At 63.9% G+C, this 18,902-nt stretch overlaps 3 protein-coding genes across 7 annotated transcripts; 1 reads left to right on the top strand and 2 right to left on the bottom strand.

Moving 5' to 3' along the window:
- Positions 1–1,455: 1,455 nt before the first annotated feature.
- Positions 1,456–6,730, bottom strand: CHMP1A (charged multivesicular body protein 1A). Its single transcript, XM_004600483.2, has 7 exons — positions 6,617–6,730; positions 5,243–5,262; positions 4,375–4,452; positions 3,203–3,349; positions 2,907–3,035; positions 2,620–2,807; positions 1,456–2,465 (listed from the first exon to the last, which is right to left on the bottom strand). The coding sequence occupies exons 1-7, from the start codon at positions 6,621–6,623 to the stop codon at positions 2,444–2,446; spliced, it is 591 nt and encodes a 196-aa protein (XP_004600540.1). The 5' UTR covers positions 6,624–6,730; the 3' UTR covers positions 1,456–2,443.
- A 2,771-nt stretch (positions 6,731–9,501) lies between these two features.
- Positions 9,502–15,239, top strand: CDK10 (cyclin dependent kinase 10). 5 transcript variants are annotated; one of them, XM_004600481.2, is made up of 14 exons: positions 9,504–9,726; positions 10,086–10,899; positions 12,152–12,224; positions 12,616–12,687; positions 12,928–13,030; positions 13,100–13,181; positions 13,266–13,333; positions 13,544–13,596; positions 13,691–13,760; positions 14,063–14,122; positions 14,268–14,391; positions 14,462–14,601; positions 14,710–14,762; positions 14,933–15,239. In XM_004600481.2, the coding sequence occupies exons 2-14, from the start codon at positions 10,819–10,821 to the stop codon at positions 15,037–15,039; spliced, it is 1,086 nt and encodes a 361-aa protein (XP_004600538.1). In that variant the 5' UTR covers positions 9,504–9,726; positions 10,086–10,818; the 3' UTR covers positions 15,040–15,239. The 5 variants fall into 5 exon arrangements, 3 of the variants coding, with proteins under 3 accessions (XP_055001018.1, XP_055001019.1, XP_004600538.1); XM_055145044.1 differs by having other exon boundaries at positions 9,503–9,726; positions 13,100–13,596; XM_055145043.1 differs by having other exon boundaries at positions 9,502–9,726; positions 13,100–13,596; positions 14,462–14,762.
- A 141-nt stretch (positions 15,240–15,380) lies between these two features.
- SPATA2L (spermatogenesis associated 2 like) lies at positions 15,381–17,715 on the bottom strand. The gene is made up of 2 exons (XM_004600480.2): positions 17,315–17,715; positions 15,381–16,630 (listed from the first exon to the last, which is right to left on the bottom strand). The coding sequence occupies exons 1-2, from the start codon at positions 17,615–17,617 to the stop codon at positions 15,701–15,703; spliced, it is 1,233 nt and encodes a 410-aa protein (XP_004600537.1). The 5' UTR covers positions 17,618–17,715; the 3' UTR covers positions 15,381–15,700.
- Between the last annotated feature and the right edge of the window lie 1,187 nt (positions 17,716–18,902).

Genomic DNA, 18,902 nt, shown 5'->3' with positions numbered 1-18,902 from the left:
CAAAGGGTCTTCACACACATTCCTGGCTCCACCTGCTCCTTTCAATATACACATATACGCCAGCGCTCATGTATTCACACCACGCACACACAATGCTCACCTCATGCACACCTGTATTCATACATACACAAAAATACAGTGCATGTACACGTGTACCCACACACATGCTTCCTACACACATATATTCACATGCACATAATGATTCCACACATTCATGCAATCGGCCACACCTGTCTCATTCCATGTGTGTACTCACGAGCGTAGTACATGTGCACATGTTCACAGCGTAGTTGTACACATGCACTCACACTAGTGCACATACATATCTCCCCACTTTCACATCTGCACATGCACACACCTTACACATGCATGCATCCACACACACACATGCAGTCTCACACTGGTTCCCTGCATGAGCAGAGCCAACAGGAATGGAGATGAGACTCTTATCTCACACTCAGCCAGCCTGACCACTAACCTCCCGATGGTCCAGATCAGCATGATCTCCTTATGGACAGTCACCTCGGGCATTTCTGTAGTCTTGGATTTGATTTTGGGGCCACACCCGGCACTTTTCAGGGGATACTTTTGACTCTGCACTTGGGATTTAATCCCTGGCAGTGCTTGGGGTACCATAGGTGATGCTGGGAATCAAATTAAGGTTGGCTGTGGGCAAAGCAAGCACCCTACTTGCTGTACTACAGCTCTGGCATGAATTAGTTCCCACCCCAGCTTCACTTCCACACAATCTTTTTGTTTTGTTGTTTTATAAGCCACACTCGGCAATGCTCAGGGATTCCTTGAGGCTCTGCACTCGGGAATCACTCCTGGCGGTGCTTGGGGGACCAGAGGGGATGCAGGGGACATAAAACAGGTTGGCCACGTGCAAGGCAAACGCCCTCCCTACTATACTACTGTTCTGGCCAGCCACCTCAGTCTTCTCACAGCCTCCTTGGTGGCTGGCAGGGCCCCCAGTGTGCTATGTTGGTAGCGCCTCTGACTTTATAACTGGGTTTCCTTGAGACAGACATAGGTCTGAACGGACTGGAGTGCACACGCAGGTCATACAGGTCTGGGTCCCAGTGTGTACACACACACACACACACACCCATGTACGGGCGCAGATCCTGTTATGGGAACATGTTGTAAGTGTGGAAGCAGATGTACCAGGGTGACCCAGTTGTGGTGCCCATTGGCAGGGTGAAGGAAGGACTGTCAGGTGTGTGTCCTGGAACAGGCCTGGTGAGTACACCAGTGCAGATATGACTGCACCGTGGCAGGGAGCACTGTCTAGAGGGTTACAGTCCCGGGGACAGAAGCTGTGCCACTGAACTTGGAGACTCCTTTTAATGCCCCTGCAATTCAGATTCCGCCTTGAGGGTGTCTCTACCTTCACACCCCCAGCCACAGCGACACCCCCGCCCCCAAGACCCCAAAGCACAGATGGGCAGGTCCTCAGGAACAATCGTTTATTCACAACACCAGTTCAGGACGAGGGGCAGCTCTGCTGCCTTTTACAAAGCCCCCACCCACACCCCCCCTACTTGAGCATGGGGCTCCAGGACGCTCTGAGCCCCTGGGGACTGAGAGGCTGCACCCGCTGTTCAACATAGCAGACTGGAAAGCCACAGCCTCTTACAGGGGTCTCTGGCACAGGGGGTCTGCTGGGTGTGTGGAAGGCTCTGGCCTGGCCTACTGGGCTGAGCACCTTGCTCGGAGCAGGTGCTCAGCCCGGGATGCAGCCTGGTGCCAAAATCCTTCCATTTTGGCAAAAATAAAACCCAAAGAGAAACCGTGAAAACAGCGAGAGGACAGTCAACATCGGGGACTGGGAGAGAGGCACAGGGTAGGCTGTCCCAGGCGGGCGTCTGGGGACGGTCACTGGGCCCCAGCAACTCTGATGGTCATGGTCAGGGGATGTCCACTCTCTACAGTGACAGGACCTCACTGAAGACTGGACGCCCGCAGGGCAGTGGAGGAGAAGGTGGAAGCCCACGGTTGAAGTATGGGGGGTTAGCAGGGTCCGCTGGACGCAGGCACGTATGTCTGGAGGCGGCTGATTGCCCAGGCCCCCCTGGGCCCTCCCACTCTGTCCCTGGGTGGTCTCCTCAGATCTCTGAGGGCAGGCCTCTGGGGGCCTGGAAAGGGGTGGTCCTAGAACCGCGGAAGCACACTGCACACACACTGATAATATAGGCATCCGCTGGCTAGCTCCTGTCCATGCCTGGGGATCAGGGGACAGGGGTCTGTGCGTCCCCAACTGGCCGGCCCAGAGACATGGGAATTACCCAGAGACGTCAGAAGTTTGTGTAGTCGCAGAGACAGGCGCCCACTGTGGGCACATGGCAGGACTCCGGGCTGGCAGGTGGGCGGAGAACAGTGAGGCCACAGTCAGCAGAAAGGCAGGGGCGGCCGTCCTCCTCCCCTCCAGGTGGAGGGCGGCCTAGTTCCTCAGGGCGGCCAGCCTGCAGTGTACCACAGAGCCCATCAGGGAAAGGCTGGACCGAGGCCACCCAAGTCACGTGCTGGCCAGGCCAGAGGTGCAGTGTGGACAGACAGCACATGAGAAGCCTGCAAGGACCTCCTCGCCCCCACAGCCAACCCTCCACGGGGGCCTACCTCCTCGACAGCTGGTCCTCCTGGCTGCGCACGGAGCTCTCACCCACGGCTGAGGCACCCTCGGGCAGCTGGCTCAGCTGGTCTAGGACTTCGAGGCCATTCTCCTCAGCGATCTGCACAATGAGGCTGTCCACTTGCTCCTGTGGTGTGGTCAGTGTGGTGGCCGAGCTCATTGAGTCTTCCATCACCTGCGTAAGCCACAGGTTGAGCAGCTGCGCCCAGGCCTTGGGGACCTGGGCCCCTCTCCTACCCCCGCCCTGGCGCCATGAGCTGGGCAGTGAACATACCGAAGTGTGCACATCCAGGTTCTGCACCTGCTGCTCAAACCTGTCCATCACCGCAGAGACCTTCTGCAGGTCCATGGCACTCAGGGCCCTGTCCAGGGCTTTGGTCACCTGGGCCATGTTCTTGGTCACCTGCAAATCATGGAGGCACCTCAGTGATGCCCAGCAGGCCGGGCTTTCCGCAGGCAGAGCCAAACTTCACGGACAGGGAAGCTGTCCCTGGCAAGGTCTAGGTCCTGAACCAGCAGGAACACACACTCCAGCCAAAGGGTCGCGCTGACCCTGCAACAGGCACTCACCCCCTTCATGGTCACAGCTGTCTGCACTTTTGAGGCCACAGCATCCACCCGGGACGCCATGCGGAGCCAGTTCACGCCTTCGTTCTTCTTGCGGATGGCATTCTCGGCATACACTCGCGCACATTCCACATTCTTCTGTTGCAGAGCCTGGGACAGGGTGGGGCAGTGGGGAGGGCAGCCAAGGTCCTGGTTGAGTGAGACCTGGCTTTTTTGGGTGCTGTCTGCTAGTGAGAGAACAGCTGCCCTCCCGCCAACTCCAGTTTTACAAACACATCCAGCCCCAACCCTGCACCAAGGGCCCAGTCCACAGAGGGATCAGACAGGAAACCCGGGTGGGCTCACCGAAGGCACCAGGCCTCAGCTGCTGCTTTTTGTCTGTTTTTTTTTTTTTTTTTTTTCGATTTTTTGGGTCATGCACAGGGGTTACTCCTGGCTTTGCATTACTTTGAATTACTCCTGGCGGTGCTCAGGGGACCACCAGGAATGTTGGGAATTGAACCTGGGTGGGCTGCGTGCAAGGCAAACGCCTGACCAGCTGTGCTACCTCTCCAGCCCCTGTCTGCTTTGCTTTATGGCCATAACCAGGCAGTGCTCAGGGAGGACTCCTGGTGGGGATTGGGAAACCACACGTGGCCCCAGGTGGAACCCAGGTCGACTGCCCGAAGGCAAGCGCCTTCCCCCATCCCATCTCTCTGCCCTGAGCTCCTGGGCAGTCGTGTCACTCCAGGGAGCCACACCTAGAACCAGTGGACGAGTTCTACCCTTCGCATTTGGAGATGACACAGGGTCAGCCTGGTGCCCCTGGTCCATTCCATCCCTCTCTTAGAGCTGTGCCATCAGCCGGGTGACCACAGCCTTGAGCATCCATCTCTGGCCTCCACCCAGAGGTGGCCCTCAGGCACTGTGGTGAAGTGAGGAAAGGGATGGAAGGCTCATGGGCATCCCGCGGGCACAGAACAAAGAAAACACAGGAAAGGGAGTTGATCCTGGAGAGCCTGGGAAGGTCCAGCACATGGGCAGGGTCAGTCTTCCAGAGCCACACCTCCAGGTAGGGTGGGATACCCATACAAGGCCTGTCCTAACAGCAGCCTCGACCGGCGATGGGCAGGACACCAACCAGGGCGTGTTCTCCAGCAGCCACATCCCAGGGTGGGGCGAGAGAAGCAGCTCACCTTCTTCACTTTGGCCTGTTCAGCCTTGGAGTCCTTCTCCGCCTTCTTGGCCAGCTTCTCCAGTTGTTTCGCAGTGAACTGAGAAGAGGCAACAGAGGAGAGATGCAGAGCCACCGACCCTGTCTCCCAGCCACAAGCAGATGCAGTGGTGCGTCAGGCCACGTGGCTGGCCAAGAAGGGTTTTCTACTGCGTCTGTCCTTTCCCAGACACCTGCTCAGAACATTCCCACGGGAAAGACCACCATAGTGACCACCCGGGCTGCTGGTGAGACACTTGGAGGGGATCTGCACTGGGAACGGGGTCCCAGCGCTGCTTGGATACCTGTTCCCTCTCCATCAGCTGCCACCAAAGGTGGCAGGAGCACTCCAGGGGCAACCCCACGCACACACACCAGGGAGGGGCACTGAGCTGCCAATAGGTTGTTCTGTGATTTCAATCTTTTTGTTTTGGCGTCACTCCCAGCTATGCTCAGGGCTGACTTCTGACTCTGCACTCAGGGATTCCTCCTGGCAGGCTCCGGGGACCATATGGGGTGCTGGGGATCAAACCTGGTTGGCCACCTGCAAGGTGAAGGCCCTGCCTGCTGGACTATCACTCTAATCTTATTTTTTAGGGGCCTCTCTGGCAGTGCTCGAGGCCAGCTCACTCAGGAACCCCGGGCCAGCACTGCAGGCCTGACAGAGGCCCCTGGTCCAGAAGGGGTGAGGCTAGTGCCAGGCTGTCCCTTCCAGTGACACGTGTGTTCCCCCCGGAGCTGAGTGACCACTCGGGCTCAGCAGACGAGGAGAGCCTGGCAGGCATCGAGGCCTGACAGCACCGTTCCCCAGGGCAGCGGCAGGGCCGGGAGGGGCCACTTTGGGGACATACCTTCAGCTGGAACAGGGTGTCTGCAAAGAGAGATGGTGAGAGTCAGAAGCGTGACTGCAGCTGGTGCCTGCCCAGAACACCTGAGGAGAGGCTCTCAGAGCTGCAGCTCTGGCCCTGCGTGGAGCCCTTCACCCCTGCTGGGCCCGGGAGACGCACTCTGGCCCCCAGGAACCGCCGTGTCCTCTGAAGCCCACTTCTCACAGGCCAGGGGATGACCGCTGACCGTAAGGGGCCAGTATGCGAGCCACCGTGGTCCCAATGAGCACTGCCCTGTCCAGGAGAGCTATGGCTCGGCTACTCCTGGACTCCCTCCCGCAGGCCGACCAGGACAGAGCGCCTGTCAGAGTCTGCGATGCCCCGAGTTCCACCCCCAGAACCGCGAGGGAGCGCCCCAGAGCACCAGCAGCCCGGGCGGGCCTTGCCCCGCCGGGTGCGGCCCATGGAGAACCAAAGGACGAGAGCGGCCGACTCTGCGCCACAGGCCGGGCCGGCGGGCGGCCACGGCCGGGCTCGCTCTCGCCAGGGCTCAGGCCATCCCTCAGGGCTGCCCCGCTGCCCATGATGACCGCGGGGAGGATGGCGCACGGGGAGCCCTTGCCGGCGGCTGGGGTGAGGGACCTGACGGCCAGGACGGCGAACGGAAGCCCCGAGGCAGGGGCAAAGCCGGGGCAGCGGGCAGGCCGGGGCAGCGGGCAGGGCCGGGGCAGCGGGCAGGACGGGGCAGCGGGCAGGGCCGGGGCAGCGGGCAGGCCGGGGTAGCGGGCAGGACGAAGCAGCGGGCAGGCCGGGGCAGCAGGCAGGACGGGGCAGCGGGCAGGGCAGGGGCAGCGGGCAGGACGGACAGCGGGCAGGCCGGGGCAGCGGGCAGGACGGGGCAGCGGGCAGGACGGACAGCGGGCAGGACGGGGCAGCGGGCAGGCCGGGGCAGCGGGCAGGACGGGACAGCGGGCAGGGGCAGCGGGCAGGGCAGCGGGCAGGCCGGGGCAGCGGGCAGGCCGGGGCAGCGGGCAGGACAGGGCAGCGGGCAGGACGGGGCAGCGGGCAGGCCGGGGCAGCGGGCAGGACGGGACAGCGGGCAGGGGCAGCGGGCAGCGGGCAGGGCAGGGCAGCGGGCAGGCCGGGGCAGCGGGCAGGGCAGGGCAGCGGGCAGGCCGGGGCAGCGGGCAGGCCGGGGCAGCGGGCAGGCCGGGGCAGCGGGCAGGGCCGGGCAGCGGGCAGGGCCGGGCAGCGGGCAGGCCGGGGCAGCGGGCAGGGCAGCCCGGCCGGCCAGCACCGGGTGCCCAGAGCCTGGGCGCTCTTGGGCGCCGGACAGTCCGGGGCCGCGGCTCGGCGCCGGGGCGAGGCCTGGGGCGGGGTCGGCCTGCGGCCTCTTACCGTCCATGGCCAGGGGTCTGCGGGCGGCGGGCGGGCCGCTGTCGCGCTCGGCCGCGGCACTTCCGGAACCGCCCCTTCCGCCGGCAGCTCTCGCGAGAGGATGGCGCGGAGGCGTTGCCGTGGAGACGCGTCTGTGAGTCACGAGACCAAGCCTATGGGGCTCGGCCGGAGCAAGCCCAAGGCCCGGGCGGGTGCGGGGCCCGGGCCCAAGCAAGCGGCCGTGGGAGCCGGAGCCGCGGCCCCCGCTGGCGCCGCAGGTGTGGACGGGGAGCTCGGGCGGGAAGCGGGGGGCGCGCCCAGAGTCGGGGGGTCCTCCGCGGCCGCCAGGCTCGCCAGAGGCCGAGGGACGTCAGAACTCGGGCCGAGCGCCCGGAGCAGCCGTACACCGCGGAGGACCACAGCCTTGCGCGCGGCTGTGGTACCCTGAGCACTGCCAGGAGTGCAGAGCCTGCAGTAACCCCTGAGCACCAGAGTGTGGCCCCAAAGCAAGAACCAAGAGAACTCGGCTGGGCCCGTTGCGGTCACTGGGCAGGGCTCCAGCGATGCGGGCCACTGGTCAAGGGGTGGTGGCTGGGCCCGTTGCAGTCACTGGGCAGGGCTCCAGTGATGCGGGTCACTGGTCAAGGGGTGGTGGCTGGGCGCCCGTGGGCGCTGCGTTCACCTGCGAGGAAAGCAAACCCGCGTTGCCTGAGTGGGAACGAGGTAGTGGCTGCTGCCGTGGGAGACTTTTCCCAGGGTGAAATTGTTCCCGTGGCCACACGGCGCTGGATTCACGGGGTCTGACTCCGAAAGTTTGTTAAAGATTACTGAACTGTGTTCTCTCCACAGGCGATTTTATTGCATGTAAATCACACCACGGGAAAGCTGTTAAAAAGAGAAGCTGGAGCCGGGGTTGAAGCTTGGCAGCCCTCTTAGAACACTTTGATGAGGCTCCGGGTCTGAGGCCTGAACACACGTGTGCTGGGGATGGTGTTCAGAGGCCTGAGAAGTGTACAGGGCCTTCCAGCACTGACCTTACATGTCTGTGCTCACGAGTTCAAATCCTGACTGCCCCAAGTGCGATGGGTGTGGTGCAGGTGTCTCTGACACAAAAGGACCCAGTGGACAGTGCTGTCCACAGGAAGGGACTAGAGGAGCATGTGGCTTAGCGCCCAGGGCTGCCTGTACACAGGGGTGAGTGGAGCATGGACTCACGGGGCCAGGAAGAGCTGCCCCTTGCCCCCAAAGGCTGCAGGCATGCAGTGCCTTGGGGGATGAAACGAGGCTGTGGTGCAGCCAAGGACCAGGGCCCAGCTGTTGCCCTTTGAGCCATCTCCCGATCCCTACTTTACTGTCTTAAAACTGAAGATTCTGTTCTGTTTGGGAAAGTTAGAACTTTTAGGGTTTGTTTTTGGGTCCCACACCATGACACACACACATTGGTGGTGTTTAGAAATCACTCCTGGTGGGACTTGGAGGGCCATATGGGATGCTGGGATCTAAGCTCCTTGCCCGGATTCTCTCTCCGACCCTCAGTGTTAACCTAATGTCATAGACTCAGAGAACTGGAGAGTTCTGGCAGATGCAGCTCTGTGTATTCATCATGCGCTGAAGCACAGGGCTCGTCTTGGGGACAGACCAGGGAAAGCCCCCAGCTGGCATGGAGGCCGTGAGGACCTGTGAGTGTAGGGAGTCTCCTGTGTGGATGATGGCATCTCCAGTGCACACATGCGCCATGCACTGGTTCCTGTAGACTGTGGCTCAAGAGACGTGGGACATACAGGCCATCTCCATGCAAACATGGTGGGCAGAGCCCATCACCATTAGATGCTTCTGCTGGTGGGCAGTCTGCATGGCCTCATGGCCTCTCCTGTCTGTGGCCACCAACTGCCTGAGGCAGAGTGGCTTCAGGCTGGGCCTCAGAGACCTTGGGTTGGGCTCAGGATGGGGTAAGGGGGAGCTGCATGTGGCACACACATAGAGGCGTGTCAGGTGACAGGTGACAGGTGGGTGGCTCAGAGGGGTGTGTGCTTGCTCTGCTCGTGGAGGCCTCGGGGTTGAGCCCTGGCACGGCATGGTTCTTTCCACACCTGAGCCCGAGCCACAAGCTGCCCCAGAGGCACTGCTCGGTGTGGCTCACACAAAATGGCAGCGACACTCGACAGTAAACCCTCCTCTAGCCCTCTTCCAGGTTTTCAGAAACTGACTTTAAGGAAATGTGGGTTCCTGTGTGTGCAGAGGAAAGTGAGATCGAGGAGAGGGCTTCTGTCAGTCCTGCACGGTCCTGGGCCCTCATGCCCGGCTCTCCATTCTGCATGGACGATTCTCTCAGTGTCTGGCTTCCACCTTGGGGACAGGCCTGCCTCTTCTGGCATCCCCACTGAACCTCCCAGCGCTCGCTCGCTCACTGGCTCCAAAGTGTAGCCTGGGGTCATCCCAGATGGACCCTGCGCCCCTGATCCCACCTGCCCGACTGGGGCACTCGGGTTTTTGTTTTTTGCTTTGTGGGTCACACCTGGCTCTGCACTCGGGAATTACCCTTGGTGGTGCTCAGGGGACCATATGGGATGCTGGGATTCGAACCTGGGTTGGGTGCGTGCAAGGCAAACACCCTCCCCGCTGTGCTATCGCTCCAGCCCCACCCACTGGGGCACTTGGTTTTCCTGAAGAGCTGTGCCACTGCTACACACTAACGTTCGGGTGTCGCTTCCTTCCAGAGCAGCACCCTGTGCAGCTGGACACCCCCCGCATCGCCATCACCCGTGCCTCCCGGCAGAGCCTCATCAGCCTCAGTGCTGTCCCTGAGGAAGAGCAGAGGCCCATCCATGAGTGTAGTGATTGGGGCCCCTACTTCCGACACAGGAGCCCCAGCACCGTGGCTGCCTTGGGCTCCCCACCGTCGAAATAAGACCGTGCCCAGTAGAGTGCCCATGAAGGACTGTTTCGGGCCAGCACACGAAGCTGAAAGGGGCCAAGAGCAAGCTGACTCATGGAGGCTGGGGGTTCTGTCCACTGTCAAAGCAGCTGGCCATGGCCTCAGGAGCAACAGGAAATTGGTGTCCCTGGAACCAGTTGGAGATATGACCCCCGTACAGGAGCAGAGGGACATGGAGGGCTGAGTCCCACAGCAGGTGAGCAAGTAGTGTCTGAGGGCTGTTACCTACACAGAGGTGTAGAAGGCCTGTTAGGAGAAGGGGTGATGGAGCAGCCTAGACCCTCAGAACACAGGCTCCAAGCTGCCTGGGGAAGGGAGTGCATGCTGAGTAGTGTCCAGCGCACTTGGGGTCAGACCCTTTGCCTCCCGGGTGGCTGGTGATGTGCACCGTTTCCTCAGCTCCTGGTGGCCCGAGGTGCACCCAATGCTTTTTATTGGTGAGCACTGTTTAAGTATTAAACAACACAAATGACTTGCAATCAACTACATTTTTTGTTGTTTTGGTTTTGGGGCTCTGTGTAGCGGTGCTCAATGCTTACTTCTGGTTCTGCTCAGGGATCACGCCTGGTTGGGCTTGGGGGTCCATACGCGGAGCCACTGCAAAGCAAGAACCCTACCCAGAGGATCATCGCAGCACCCCCGCAATCCACTACCTTTTGTCAAGTATCTCATGACAGTTTGCTCAGGCCTTGTTGAATTTTGTATTTGTTGCGTCCAGACCACCACGACCCGTGGGGGTTGCACCCGTGCCTGTGCCCATGAAAGCGCATCCAATCTCCGTATCTGATCTTGCACAAGCCTCCTCCCTCCCCTGACCCAAGTATCTTCATCGAACAAGACGACATCACGGCTCTGACGCTATGAAGGAACTCCAAGGGGTCAGAATAAACGAAACGTGGACAGTTAAACTGGGGGCTTCTGGGCCACAGCAGCGCTGCTGCTCAGGCGCCAGTCAGTCGTGCTGCAAGGACCGTGCCGTCGGGGCACGACCCCAGGCTCACGCGTGCCAAGCCGAGCTCAGACCGTCGGGCCGGCAACTCTTCGGTCCCAAGACTACAGATTCTGACGCACCAACGAACGCGCGTCTAATCACCAGCGCGCTCCACCCGACCGAGCACCCGCGGGTCCCCGAGGACCAGGAGTGCAGCAGCCGGGCTAGAGCTCCGCGGACGGGCACTTCCGGCGGCGCCCTTGGTAACCGTTTCCAAGGAAGGCCCCCGGAAGTGAACCCTGCGCCTGCGCGCGGTGCCCGGCTGCGCCTGCGCACGGAGCGGGGGCCGCAGGCTTCATGGAGGAGCCGGAGTCGGAACTGATCCGCCTGAAGTGTGTCCGTAAGGAAGGCTACTTCACGGTGCCCCCGGAACACAGGGTGCGCCTGGGTTCGCTGGCGGCGGGGCGAGGCCAGAGCGCGCCGCGCCCTCAGTGTCGCGCAGCGGCGCCTTGCTTTCCGGCAGGGGCGGGGCCTTCCTCCCAGAACAGCTCGCGCGGGCCGGAAGTGGTTGGTGGGCTCGGGGAGAGGACCCGGAATCCGAGGCGGGCGGCGAGGGCGGGACGAGGGGGATGGGCGGATCCCGGGGTGGGTGTGGCGCGGCCTTGGCCAGCCCTTTGCAGCGCCCTCTGGCGCGCCCACCTGCCGCGTCCGCCGCGGACCCTGCGCCCGCCCGAGTTGGGCCCCTCACCCTGGGGCGGGGGCGCGCGGGGCAGGCGCTCCTACCCGGCCTCCAACGCCTTGGGCGCGAGAAGACGGGCGGGGAGTGAAAGGACTGGACCGAGGAGCGGCCGGGGAGGGCTGCGTCCAGCCCACGCGTGCTCCCGGGCGCTGGACGCGGAGGACGAGGCCGGAGGCCGCCGGGGTTGCCGTCGGCGGCATCGCACAGCTGCCGCGAGCACTCGGAGCGAGCACTGCCCGGAGGCTGGAGGAAGGCATGTGCGGCTCCTGGGGACGGTCCCTGCCGCCGCAGCCGTCTGTGCTTGGGAGATGGCTCACGAACTCGCCGCGGTCACAGCGTGTGGCTGGGGCCCTTTGAGACAAGACACAGCATCGGAGAAACGGGCTTGTCATTTTATTTTCATTCCGTATCCGTACTGGGCTGGTGGCCCGTAGCTTGGCCCAGGGCCCCAAGCTGATCATACCGGCCTCTTCAGAACGAAACTAGTATTGGGGCTGGAGTGACAGCACAGCGGGTAGGGCGTTTGTCTTGCACATGGCCGACCCGGGTTCGAATCCCATATGGTCCCCCGAGCACCGCCAGGAGTAATTCTTGAGTGCATGAGCCAGGAGTAACCCCTGTGCATCGCCAGGTGTGACACCCCCCCCAAAAAAAAAGCCCCAGAAACAAAACAAGTATTGTCCCCACCGTCCACCCCTAGTCTTTTAGGAGGACTACGGGCATCGTATTTCAAGCCCAGGGCCATGACCTTCCAGTGTGGCCCCTTCCGACATTGTTCTTTCCTCTTTGGCCTTTGGGTGTGTTCCCACACTGTTGTTCGGGAGAGCTTGGGGTCCTGAGTAGGGTGTCGTGCCACCGGGGTCATCACCCCTCTCTGCACCTGAGAAGCAGAGCCCCTGCCTATCTGTGGGACGCTGAGTGTGGGCTGCCCCGACTCTGCCACTCTTTCAGCTGGGGCGATGCCGGAGCGTGAAGGAGTTTGAGAAGTTGAACCGCATTGGGGAAGGCACCTATGGCATCGTGTGTGAGTGGCCGCGATGGGGGCCTGGGCACAAGGGGCTTTCCCACAGGAGCTGTGTTGGGCTGGAAGGAGGAAACACACACCTCTTGTTTCACTGCTAAGGTGGACAAATGTCCACCCCAGGGTGACCAGAAACTGAGTCCCACTCTGGCAGGAGTCGTGGATGGATCTCCAGCAGCCGTGACCGGCTGTGTGCTGTGGTGGGGGTTTCGCGGGCAAGCGGATGGCACCATGCCCTGAAGCCACCCTTGCGCCAGTAAGGGCTGTTACTTTATGATGTATCATGCCCCCAGGGAGAGTGCCCCGAGTGTGTAGGAGGTGCTGGGCAGAGGTGAGAGGGAGCCCCGCGCTCAGGGAGAGGTTGGATGCAGCTTACGGACAGTTTCTCTTCCAGATCGAGCCCGGGACACCCAGACCAACGAGATTGTCGCCCTGAAGAAAGTGAGGATGGACAAGGAGAAGGACGGTGAGTAGGGACAGGCTGGGGTGTGAGTGCAGGGCTGTGCAGCAGCCTGGGGGATTGATCTCAGGGGATTCTGGTCGGTAACCCCACCCGACCTTCCAGCCTTTGGCGCCTTCTTGCAGGCTGTGTGTGGAGGACGTGCAGTGAGAGCCCTGCGGAGGGGGGCTCTGCGCTGTGCTGGGGGGCTCCAAGCCGGGCAGGGACAGAGTGTGCCGAGGGGGGCTCTGATCCGTGTGGTTGCAGGGGTTCCCATCAGCAGTCTGCGTGAGATCACGCTGCTCCTCCGCCTGCGACACCCCAACATTGTGGAGCTGAAGGAGGTGGTTGTGGGAAACCACCTGGAGAGGTGAGCGTGGGCTGTGCCGGCCCCCCCCTGCGTGCTGGCATCAGCAGCACCTGACTCTTGTCCCCCCAGCATCTTCCTGGTGATGGGTTACTGCGAGCAGGACCTGGCCAGCCTGCTGGAGAACATGCCGACGCCCTTCTCTGAGGCGCAGGTGGGTGGCGAGGCGGGCCCTGGCTGTCCCCGCCCTCTGACGTGTGCGGAGGCGGCCCTGAGTGCCGCCCTTGCTCTCTGGCAGGTGAAGTGCATTGCCCTGCAGGTGCTTCGCGGTCTCCAGTACCTGCACCGGAACTTCATCATCCACAGGTGGCGGGCCCGGAGGGGGGCACCTACCCAGCTAGCGGAACCCTGCCTGTGCGGCTGCTGGGCAGCAGTGGTGGCGGCCGTGCTCAGACTGCCCGGGAAAAGGAGCCACAGGGCTAGGGCGGGCTGGGCTGGGTGGCACAGGCCCCCGCAGGCAGAGCCTGGCCTGGGCGGTTGGTGCACCCTAGGAGCCCCACTGCTTTCTCTCCCCAGGGACCTCAAGGTCTCCAACCTGCTCATGACCGACAAGGGCTGCGTGAAGACTGGTGCGTGCCGTGCCGTGACGGGTGGGTGTGGGCAGTGATGCTTCCTCTGCCTGTGGGCGGGCGGTGACGTGTCCTCTGTCTCTGCCTGTCACAGCTGACTTTGGCCTGGCCAGGGCCTACGGCACTCCTGTGAAACCAATGACCCCCAAGGTGGTCACACTGTGGTGAGTCAGCTGTGCCTATGAAGGAGGCTCTCAGCAGTGACTTGGAGGGCCTGGAACCTGGCCTGGGCAGGGCCCCTCCCTGGCAGGTGGCGGTGGCAGTGCAGGGCTGCTGTCAGAGGGAGCCTCTCCGCACTTTCTGGACTGGCAGCAGACCCTGTGGGGGTCTCCCTGAAATTGCTCCTGGTGTGCCTCCGTGAGTCAAGACCCAGTGGGGGACAGCTCTGCCCTGCAGTGCTGCCTGCTGTGTGCTGGCTCAGACGGACTTGGGAAGTCCTGTGCCAGCTGGGTGCTTCTGTGTGCAGGTACCGAGCCCCAGAGCTGCTGCTGGGCACCGCCACGCAGACCACCAGCATTGACATGTGGTGAGAGGGGCTGCATGTTGGTGTTCCCAGGGGGATGTAGCTCTGGAGTGGACAGTGCCCAAGTGGTAGGCCTAGTGTGCCGTGCCCCCTCCTGCTGGCCTCCAAGCCGGGGGCAGGTGCAAGGACTCTGGCCGTCTCTCTGCAGGGCAGTGGGCTGCATCCTAGCTGAGCTCCTGGCCCACAGACCACTTCTTCCGGGCACGTCTGAGATCCACCAGGTGGACCTGATTGTGCAGCTGCTGGGAACACCCAGTGAGAACATCTGGCCGGTGAGTGTCCGGCCTCGTCCTCGCCCGGCAGCCTGCTCAGCCCTGTGCCCTGACCACCCGTCGTCCACAGGGCTTCTCCAAGCTGCCGCTGGCCAACCAGTACAGCTTGCGGAAGCAGCCCTACAACAACCTAAAGCACAGATTCCCCTGGCTCTCCGAGGCCGGTCTGCGCCTGTTGCACCTGCTCTTCATGTATGACCCCAAGAAAAGGTGCTGGCGGCCTGCAGGGGCACCCCAACACGGCTTCTTAGGCCCCTGGCCATGGGTGGGTGGGTGGGAGGCACTGGTGGGGCCTGCTAATGTGGGTGTCCCCTCCAGGGCCACGGCTGGGGACTGCCTGGAGAGCTCCTACTTCAAGGAGAAACCCTTGCGTGAGTGCCGCCCCAGGCTGGGCCCTGTGTGTGCGGGCAGGGAGGAAGGGGTGCTGGCACAGAGACAGGGCTATGGCATGGGAGCAGGGCCCAGCATGAGTAGAGAACTGGGCTCACACTGGATACAGCCCCCCCAGCAGCTCTGTGCATGGAGTCCCCCGCCCCCACAGCCTGCGAGCCGGAGCTCATGCCCACCTTCCCCCACCACCGGAACAAGCGGGCTGCCCCAGCCACATCCTCGGGGGCCGAGGCCCAGAGCAAGCGCTGCAGACCTTGACGTGGGCACCGAGGGGATGGTGCCAGGTCAGCAGCCCTGCCGTCCCCTGCCAGCGCCATCCCAGGGAAGGCTTGCCGAGCCCATCTCCCTGTGCCTGGGGGCCCTCTTGGTCTCCAGGGCCTGCCAGGTTGGGCTGTGGCAAAGCCTGTCCCTGCCGGCAGGAGCCCCAAGAGATTAAACGCTTTTCTGGCACCCATGGACTCAGCATCTTTTAATGGTCTCTGGCTTATGGAGGGGCTGTAGCCAGGGATGGTGGCTGCCCACCTTGGGCCAGAGGTGCCAGGGCTGCCCCTGAAGTGGCCTGGCTCCGGGTGACTCCTTGCCCCTTCTGGAGCCAGCACTGCAGGGGCACCGCAGGGGCCTGGGGTCGTGCCGAGTGAGGTGCAAAGTGTGGAGAAGCTCTCGAGCTTCGACCTAGCTCTGTGCCCACCATGGGGCAGAGAAGGGCAGGCCCACCGGCCACGGGCCGGTCCTCACAGAGCTCTGGTTCCTGAGACCACGTGGACAGTGCCCAGTGAGGCGTGGGTCGGGGGTCAGGGGGCCTGGGGAGGGGCTTGCCTGGGGCTGTGGCATCTAGGTGCCCGTGGGTGTAGGGTGTGCAGGGCCCTGCAGGGTCAGAGAAGCACCAGAGACCCCAGAGAGCTTTGGGGCCTGCCCGGGCCTAGGGCTGGGCCCCCGGGCCCTCCCGGAGCAGAGTGTCCACCTGGGCTCTCCGCAGCCACAGGCGCCGCTGTGTGTCCCCCAGCAGCACGCGCAGCGCATGGCTGGGCCGGCAGGCAGACAGGGAGGCGCAGTGGGCCGTGTGCAGCTGGCGGCACGTGTCACAGCAGACGGTGGGCAGGGTGCCCGGTGCCAGGCACTTGTGGGCCTGGTAGGCAGCGGGCTCGTGGGCCAGGCCAGGGCTCTGGGGGGGACTTGCCCGCCTGGGGCTCCCGGGGGCCTTGGCAGCAGCCGGGTCCTCAGACTCGCTCGACAGCTCCGTGTGCAAGGAGAGGAAGGAAAAGGCCCCAGGCTCCTCCAGGGCCCTGTAGGGCGGCAGCCCCTCCTCAGCCCCGGGCTCCCAGCCTGCACTGCCACTGCCCCAGAGCTTGGCACTCTGCGCCCAGAGGTGCGGCTGGTAGGCCAGCTCCAAGGACGGCGAGTCCGGGCCAGGGGAAGACCCCTCGTACAAGCTTGCCGCCTCCGAGCCCTCATCCTCTGGGAGCTCCTGGTACAGGTCCAGCTGGGCCTGGTACAGGGACAGGGCGCCCCGGGGGGGCAGAGGGGGCGGCTCCTCGTCCTGGGCCAGCCGCTGCTGCAGCCAGGCCACACAGGAGGCCACATCAGCACTGGCCCGGCGCGCCCGGAGCAGCTCCTCAGCTGGCAGCATGCTGGTGCCCAGCTGGGCCAGCACCTCACAGAGGATGTCACACTCCAGCCGAAGGGCAAAGCAGCCCAGGGCCACCTGCAGCAGCTGGCTGGCGGGCGGCAGGGCGGCCACCATGAGGCGGTGTCCGTCCCTGCGCTCGTATCCCATCTTCTGGAAGCTCTGGATGAGCAGGTCCTCGGAGAGCGCCCCCTTCAGCACGTGCACATAGCCCCCGGAGAAGGTCTGCAGGGGAAGGGCCCGGTCAGCGCGCCCACTGCCCGCAGCTGGGCGCCACTTTCCTTGCCCCTCTTTTTTCCCAGTAGGTTTTAGGTAATTTCCAGCTCAGTGGCTGTTGGTTTCTCGGGGCTGGGGTTTGCACAGGCGGACCACAGCGTTCAAGGGCTCAGACCAGAGGGGAGACGGCTCCGAGGGGCCGGGCAGGTCCGCCGGGCAGCATGACCCAAAGGAGGGTGCAGGAGACGCTCCCCGGGTAGGCGGGCACTCAACGCAAGGAACAAGACGCTCCCGGCTGGGATACAGCAAGAGCCGCCCCGCGCCTCCAGGACGCCCGCCCCGCCTGACCCCCGGCCTGACCCCTAGGACGCCCACCCCGCCTGACCCCCCGCCTGACCCCCGGGACGCCCACCTGTCTGACCCTCAGGACTCCCGCCCCGCCTGACCCACAGGACGCCCACCTGCCTGACCCCTAGGACGCCCGCCCCGCCTGACCCCCGGTCTGACCCCCAGGACGCCCGCCCCGCCTGACCCCCAAGAGGCCCGCCCCGCCCGCCCCTCGACAGAGGTGCGGCGGGCACCGACCCATGGGGAGCCCCCACCGCTCGGCCCCCGCCATCCCGCAGCGCCCCCGTCCGCGCCGCGCTGCCACGGCAACCGGCGCCCCCGCGCGACTGCAGCGCCCACGCGCACCTTGATGGTGGTGAACTCCTTCCTCCAGGGCAGCAGGTACAGGTGCACGGCCGCCAGCTCCAGCAGCTCGAAGGCGCGCGCCAGGCCGCGCAGCGCGGGCGCCAGGTCGGCGCGGCCCCACAGCCCGTCCGAGAGCAGCGCCAGCGCGTCGTCCTGCAGCGCGCCGTGCAGGTCGAAGTCCTCCACCAGGATGTGCCAGAGCACGGCGCGCAGCGACGGGTCCCCGCACACGCCCGCGCGCCCGCGCCGAAGCTCGCGCTCCAGGCACTGCCGGTAGTCCTCGGACAGCGAAGGGCTGCCCATGGCCACGGCGCCCGGGCCGCGGCCCCGCAGACCCACAGCCCCGCAACCTCGCGCCGCCCCGCGCCGCCCCGCGCCGCCCCCGGCCTGGGCCCCGCGCTTCCGGCCGCGCGCGTGCCGCGCATTGGCCGAGACCGTGACGTTCGGGGCGGGGCTCCGGGAGGGAGAGAGAGGAGAGGGCGGGGCTCCGGGAGGGGAGGAGAGGGCGGGGCTTCGGGAGGGGAGGAGGAGAGGGCGGGGTTCTGGGAGGGGAGGTGGAGAGGGCGGGGCTCCGGGAGGGAGAGCGAGGAGAGGGCGGGCTCCGGGAGGGGAGGAGAGGGCGGGCTCCGGGAGGGAGAGAGAGGAGGAGAGGGCGGGGTTCCGGGAGGGGAGGAGGAAAGGGCGGGCTCTGGGAGGGAGAGAGAGGAAGAGAGGGCGGGCTCCGGGAGGGGAGGAGGAGAGGGCGGGGCTCCGGGAGGGAGGGAGAGGGCGGGCTTCGGGAGGGAGAGAGAGGAGGAGAGGGCGGGGCTCCGGGAGTGGAGGAGGAGAGGGCGGGGCTCCGGGAGGGAGGGAGAGGGCGGGCTTCGGGAGGGAGAGAGAGGAGGAGAGGGCGGGGCTCCGGGAGGGAAGGAGAGGGCGGGCTCCAGGAGGGAAGGAGTAGAGGGCGGGCTCCAGGACCGGAGAGAAGGCGGGGCTCCAGGAGGAGAGGGGCGGGGCGGGCTGCACGTCCTGGAGCACCTTATCGATGGGCCACGGTTCGCCTTTGCAGGTCTCTCTGCAGGCCGAGGACTTTCAGTAGCCGGCCACTCTTGGGACCCAGGTGGGCATCGGGCCACATCCGCGAGGCGCGGCCACCAGCAACTCCTTTGTTGGGTCGGTGGGGCGGGCAGAGGCAGGGCAGTGTGTAAGCGGTTAAACCTGTGGTTTTAATTTTTTGGGGAGCCACAGCCAGTGATGCCCAGGGACTCTATTCTCACGGGTCACTCCTGGCAGTATTTGGGGACCGTAGGCCATGTCAGGTAATCTAATCTGGGTCAGCCACGTCAAGGCAAGTGCCTAATTCCCCCCCCCCTTTTTTTTTTTTTTTGCTTTTTGGGTCACACCTGGGGATGCACAGGGGTCACTCCTGGCTCTGCACTCAGGAATTACCCCTGGCAGTGCTCAGGGGACCATATGGGATGCTGGGAATCGAACCCGGGTTGGCCGCGTGCAAGGCAAACACCCTACCCGCTGTGCTATTGCTCCAGCCCCCTAATCCATTACCTCCTTAGCCCCATTTACCTGACACCAAAATCCTATGGTTCAAAAC

Source organism: Sorex araneus, chromosome 8 (assembly GCF_027595985.1).
Source record: "Sorex araneus isolate mSorAra2 chromosome 8, mSorAra2.pri, whole genome shotgun sequence".
In the NCBI taxonomy this organism is placed as follows: Eukaryota; Metazoa; Chordata; class Mammalia; order Eulipotyphla; family Soricidae; genus Sorex; species Sorex araneus.
The sequence above is the reverse complement of the archived record's forward strand: the minus strand, read 5'-3'. Positions and strand labels throughout refer to the sequence as shown.

Excerpts from the sequence above, each read along its gene's own strand:
- CHMP1A (XM_004600483.2), bottom strand. Across the intron at positions 3,350-4,374 it reads AACAGGCCAAAGTGAAGAAG|GCTCTGCAACAGAAGAATGT; the intron begins GTGAGCTGCTTC and ends ACCCTGTCCCAG. Across the intron at positions 3,036-3,202 it reads CAGCTGTGACCATGAAGGGG|GTGACCAAGAACATGGCCCA; the intron begins GTGAGTGCCTGT and ends CATGATTTGCAG.
- CDK10 (XM_055145043.1), top strand. The coding sequence starts at position 10,819 with ATGGAGGAGCCGGAGTCGGAACTGATCCGCCTGAAGTGTGTCCGTAAG. Across the intron at positions 12,688-12,927 it reads GATGGACAAGGAGAAGGACG|GGGTTCCCATCAGCAGTCTG; the intron begins GTGAGTAGGGAC and ends GTGTGGTTGCAG. Across the intron at positions 14,763-14,932 it reads CTTCAAGGAGAAACCCTTGC|CCTGCGAGCCGGAGCTCATG; the intron begins GTGAGTGCCGCC and ends CCGCCCCCACAG.
- SPATA2L (XM_004600480.2), bottom strand. The coding sequence starts at position 17,617 with ATGGGCAGCCCTTCGCTGTCCGAGGACTACCGGCAGTGCCTGGAGCGC. Across the intron at positions 16,631-17,314 it reads AGGAGTTCACCACCATCAAG|ACCTTCTCCGGGGGCTATGT; the intron begins GTGCGCGTGGGC and ends CTTCCCCTGCAG.